This window comes from Octopus bimaculoides, chromosome 2 (genome assembly GCF_046866305.1).
Source record: "Octopus bimaculoides isolate indiv1 chromosome 2, ASM4686630v1, whole genome shotgun sequence".
Lineage (NCBI taxonomy): Eukaryota > Metazoa > Mollusca > Cephalopoda > Octopoda > Octopodidae > Octopus > Octopus bimaculoides.
This window is the reverse complement of record NC_142929.1, coordinates 35,930,028-35,936,328: the sequence shown is the minus strand read 5'-3', so window position 1 is coordinate 35,936,328 and position 6,301 is coordinate 35,930,028. Positions and strand designations below refer to the sequence as shown.

At 32.9% G+C, this 6,301-nt stretch overlaps 1 protein-coding gene across 3 annotated transcripts in view; it reads right to left on the bottom strand.

Moving 5' to 3' along the window:
* Positions 1-6,301, bottom strand: part of LOC106871713 (protein kinase C-binding protein NELL1) — a 389,762-nt gene that overhangs the window by 144,864 nt on the left and 238,597 nt on the right. For all 3 annotated transcript variants that reach the window (XM_052976225.2, XM_052976230.2, XM_052976231.2), the window contains exon 4: positions 4,998-5,268. In XM_052976225.2, the coding sequence (XP_052832185.1) occupies positions 4,998-5,268 (271 nt within the window). The remainder of the gene's footprint in view (positions 1-4,997; positions 5,269-6,301) is intronic.

Genomic DNA, 6,301 nt, shown 5'->3' with positions numbered 1-6,301 from the left:
CAAGGCTTTGGTTGGTCCAGGGTTATAGTAGAAGATACTTGCCCAAGGTACCATGCAATGAGACTGAATCTGAAAATGTATTAGAAAATCATGCTGATTTCTAATTTAAGCACAAAGCCAGAAATTCAGAGGAGAGGAGTTTAGTTGATACCATTGATCCTAGTACTTGACTAGTACAGTGGGATTTGAACTCAGAATGTAAAGAGAAGAGCTGAAACAAATAGAAAACAATTTTTTCTTGGTGCTCTAAAAATTCTGTGAATCTGCCACTCAAGGATTTCTAAAATAGGTAAAAGGCTATATATATATATATATATATATACATACACACACACACACATATATATATATATATATATGTGTATGTATTTATATTTGTGTGGGCATGTATGCATGTGTGTGTATGCACACATACAAACCAGCAAAATGATACTGCCATGCTGGAGCAAAATGATATTGCCATTAAGAAAGTGGTCAATGACTTCTTTACTTTAACTCTTAAACAATAGGAAAGGGTTGCATAAAAGTGAGTGCCAAATAGGCAAAAAACAAAAAAGTATCTCTTCTTAAGGATAATTTTATTACTAATTTCCAATCTAAATAAGTACAAAGACTAATTAACTAATTGTTAATCTTTTGCACTATAAAATTTTTAATCACATTATCAAAACGTACTGTAAAATATTCACTTTCCCTTGCATGCAGTGTGAGCATAAATTCATTTCAAATTCCTGCATTGTTGTCAACTAAATGTACAAATGGAGAAAATAAGCACACTTTTCCCATCCAAAATTGGTTTGAAGCATCACATTCTTCTCTGTTATCTAGAACATCATCATAATCATAATCGTCATCTACAACATCTAATGAAGGAAAGTCAAAAAAAAATTTCTTTGCTGAATAAATCCCATCGATAATGGCTGCTTATGCTTAGGCACAGTTGACGAAGTAGATGATCAGACATCAATTAGTGATGGCTGTATCTATGTAACACTTTTGAAATGTTAATTGATGATGTCCACCATTTAAAGGTTAAATAAATTTATCACAGACTGCAATGTGTTTTCATTTTTTTGAAAAACTAAATGCATGTTTAAATACTTTATTCTAAAAAAAAAAAAAGAAACATTTTCTTTATTTGCATAACACCGTTCAGAAAATTAGATATGACTAAAGATTACATGTGCCAACCAAGAAATTATAGAAGATTGCTTAACAATGAATATTATTTTCTGGAAATAATGGAACATGTTAATATATTGTGTTTGGTTTAAAACTAAACTGACAATGAATTTGTATAGGAAAGTAACAGGAAGCTGTAAAAAAAAGCTATGGAAGAGAGATAATATGTGGAAAGAAACATATATTACGAAAAATGAAAAGATTCATCAATAATATTATGTAAAGCTTTTCTTTTTGAATTCTTCCTATGAAAATCTTCTTTCACAAAATACCAAATCTGTGAGCTTAAACAATTATAGATGTAAATGTTTTTTTAAATTTTTTTTTAAACCCTAAATACCCATTCATAATGCATGGTATTACAGAACAATGAAAATTTTTTAATCTTTTCCTACCCACTTCCTTTTTTTTATTTCCCGAAAAGCTTCTAATTTTTCAAGACGCAAAATAGAAAATTCTTGCTTGCATGAATAATTCTGATTTATTTTCATTTATTATCCAAAAACTCATTGGAAAAAAAAAAAAAAAAAAAAAATTCAAAAGCCTGTCTGTTATGAATAAACTAGCAGCATCTATGGAAAGTCCACTGTTATTTTGAAAAATACAAAGGTTGTTGGAAATTCATTGGGACTCATAAAATATGGAATTTTTTTGTTATATTTGGGAAGAGATGTAAGTGATAAAGCCTTTATACAAACCCAACAGTTGTTGCTTGTCTATATTTTACTTCTCTTTCCTTTTTCTGAAGCAGTTCTCTGTAGCTTTCTCAGTGGATATACATTTTTTTTAAATGCTTAGTTTCTAGTTTACAACTGAATTTTTGCTATTGTTCAACCTCCAAAGTAGCAAGTATACAAGCTGTATGGTGTTTTAATTTTTTTTTTAACTTATACTAGTACCAAAACGTGTGTGTGTGTGTGTGTGTGTGTGTGTGGTGTGGTATGTGTGTGTGTGTGTGTGGTGTGTGTGTGTGTGTGTGTGTTTTGTTTCTGGATTATTTTAAAAAGAAAAGATGTACAACCATTGAAAAAGCCATAGACTGTTGCAGCACAAATATTTTGGGGGGCATAAACAAACATCAACTATTTTGGAAAAAAAGAAAGAGAAGTGAAATATAGACAAGCAACAACTGGTGAGTGTGTTTATAGGCTTTATCAATTATAACTTATCCAAAATACAACAATATTGGTTTCAACACTGGTTTCAGATCAAAATTTGAGGAAAGCAAATTTAAAATCCTAATCATATATTTTGTTTAGAAGTTCTTGTTACCCTTGTTTTGTGAAGTTACTTGGTGACCCTGTCAGTGCTGGTGCCACTTAAAAATAACCCAGTCCACTCTGCAGGGTGGTTGCTGTAAGGAAGGGCATCCGGTCATAAAAACCATGCCAAAACAGACACAGAAGTATGGTGCAGTCTTCTGCCTGGCCAGCTCCTACCAAACCATCCAACCCATGCCAGCATGAAAGGAGGTCTTAAATGATGATGATGATGTACATTTTCTGAAGCATTTGGTTCTTGAGACTGTAAAGCCTACAAAGGTAGTAGTGAAGGTACATGCAGTCTTAAGAAAGAACATCACTGAAAACTAAATTTTTTGTAATACACCTTCTACCTTTTTCATTTTGAGTGTAGTTATTATTTTAATCATTATGTCAAGATGTAAACAATCTTAACTATGGAAAGAAATCAAAAGCATAATTTATCTATGATATTTACTCTGCTGCAGTACAACTATGTTGGTAAAGCTTTAACAAATCTCTGTATGTTGTGTTACATTGTTAGTTTTATATTAAAGAATGAAAAGGTCTGGACTTGAATTCTCAGTACCACGATCCCAGTGAACAAAATACAATAGCTGCTCCATCTAGCTGTGGATTCTTAGATAAATATTTCATTAATATATATGACATACTTAATTAAAAACATTTACTAATCATCTTACAAGCAATATCACATAAATGTTCTATTTATAACAGATAATGTCTTCAATTTTATTTCATAGTTAATGTATTACATCTGTAGACTATAACAAAATAATAGTACAAATAAGCTTAGAACCAAGGGATTTGTTAGAAAAGGCTGGTAATCCCAAAACAAAGTTTGGGTCTATTGAAGCAATGAAATTATCTGCTATTTTGGTGGGTATATGTATTTTGTGTCTCTAGTCTGTGAGATGATAGGAGTGTATGAAGTATTTCAGCATTCACTTCAAGAAACTGAGGTCAGTGTATTGTCTATATAGTATGTATTGAATATATATATATGTATATATATATATATATATATATATATACATACACACACATATATGTATATGTACACACACACATGAAGGACTTCATTCAGTTTCTTATTTCTTTATTGCCCACAAGGGGCTAAACAAGGACAGACAAACGGATTAAGTCGATTACATCGACCCCAGTGTGTAACTGGTACTTAATTTATCGACCCCAAAAGGATGAAAGGCAAAGTCGACCTCGGCGGAATTTGAACTCAGAACGTAACGGCAGATGAAATACCGCTAAGCATTTCGCCCGGCGTGCTAACGTTTCTGCCAGCTTGCCGCCTTCATTCAGTTTCTGTTTACCAAATCCACTTGCAGGACTTTGGTCAGCCTGGGGCTACAGTACAAGTCACCTGCTCAAGGTGGCAAGCAGTGAGACTGAACCGAGAACCATGTGGTTAGGAAGTAAACTTCTTACCACATAGTCACACCTGTACCTAGATTCATGATGCATGTATGCACATATGCACACACACATATATACATACATATATACACACACATACAATGATTATAATACATGAACACATGACATGCACAATTATACATTTGTATGTGTGTAAGAATAGATATAAAATAAGTCTAGGTAACAGAGTGAAAAGGGCATCAAAGAAGTAAATGATGAGTTTACAGTTTATATCGTCATTAGAGAGGTGTTTGGTTCATAGTCAATACACTTAGTTCTTAATAACCCAGTCCACCTAGATGTAATTGGGCACCACAATGTAATACAATCCACTCTCAAAGTGGTGATAGTACTGTAAATTTTACAAATATTCTCTCAGTTCTGCAGTTGGAAGTGCTGAATTCAACACTTCCTGATAGTATGAGACAAAAATGGAAAGAAAAAGAGATTTGGAATTTCATTTACAAGCCCTCATATATTCCATAGCACTGCACAATGTTTTCAGCACTCTGAGCTAGAATAAATAAGGATTTGGCTTTCTGCTTATGTACATATAATTTGAGAGGAGACATACTAAAGACAAAGCTTGTTTTCATCTTTATGGATTGGAATGCAAAGACAGTTCAAAGAAAGGTTAGGTTTTGTATAGACTAACATTTTCAGATTAACTTTGGGTAATCTAGATTAATATTTTCTTTTCAAGTATTTGTTTTTTTTTTTTGTTTTTCTCTGGAAGAATGTCCAAAATATACAGACAATGAAATACAAATATGATCTGGAGTTTCATAGAAGAAAAGAAAGTTGTTTGAAGTGGTGATATATGAACTGACGGCTGCATTATGAATATATATAAGGAAAAATAATATGTATAAAAGAAACACAGAATGACTCGTCAAGCAATCTTTTGTCATTTTTATAAAAGTTGTATTACAAATGACTCATATATAGATAAGCATAGTCAATAGATATTGACTTTAGCTATACACACATACAAATACAAAGAAATTTTAACAATATAAAATGAAGGAAAATTCAATGCAAAAGGCATAATAAAATGAAGAACCAGAGAAATGAAAAAAAGAAATATGTATTGAAGATAGAGGAAATAACCATTGAACTTACCCGAAAATGTGCATATTCTCTGTTACGTTGACCTAAAAACAGTGATATTTTGTCAGCTTTAAAATTTGTGTCCAACGTCAGTATGACTCGTCTATAGATCTGTTCACAGTCTACAAATAAGGTGAGGTCTGTTGCACTTAGGCTCAGTGCTAATTTGTGCCAATGATTGTCAGCAAGTTTATAAGGGAATGTTTCAATTTGTATTTTTTGGTCATGTGTGTAATAAAACCTCACTTCGTTCCTCCTGCCACTACTTTCAATTTCGAGAATCCTGTCCGGCAAATGCAAAGAGAAAAGCAGAGAAAAAAAAAAGACATTAAAAGTAGAAATAACATAATGGAAATAATTTTCACCAATCTAAACAGTTATCCCCTATTTCCTGATCTATCATTCTTGGATCCCTTCTATCACACTCACCTTACCCCCACCTTCCAAACAGATACTTTCCATCAAGCAGCACCTTCACTCCTGTTCATCACTTACTACATTAACCACTACCCTCATCTAATCAGTTTAGTCTCCCCTCATACATACTCTTATATCCCCCACCTTTTCCATTCCCCTCTTAATCTACCAATCATATCCTCTCTTACTCCTTAAGGATTTACTCTGGCACACTATCAATAACATCTCTATGTTCTTCCCTGTTACTCCCACCCACCATCATATAATGCAGGGAAGCCATGTACCTTCTCCATAACAAGACCCTAGTGTTTTTCTCCCCATCATACTTTAACCCTTTCCTTCCGAACACCTATAATAAAGTCACACAACTATTTAGAGATGACTGTTAGAAAAAGAGAAAAAAAAAAAAAGAGAACACAACACTATAGTAAAGATTAATGATATATTGTATTTCATTCTGGCCAAGTCTATCTTGCTACTCTGAGTTACACTTGTGGGTGCACAGGGTCTTCAGGTAAGTTATGACTTATGTTATAAGTCATAACTTCCCTGAAGACCCTGTGCACTTACAGGTGTTACTCAGAGTAGCAAGATTAACTTGACCAAGATAATACACACACACACACATGTCTAAATAGATATAAATGAATAAAATATATAAACGAACAACATAATGTATACTGAATGTAAAAACAAATGTGAGACAAAGAGAAAGTCTATAATTCTTCATCAGTTATTGACCAATGGTACTTTTCTGTTTCGCACCTTTAACAATAAGGCTGAATGCTTCCCAATTGGTGGTGCCCGTGAAAAAAAAAATGTTTTCTTGTGTAGAATTAGGGACAAGAGCAAACAAAATGAAAGAAAACAAGCAAAATGACACAGTGTGATTTGGGACG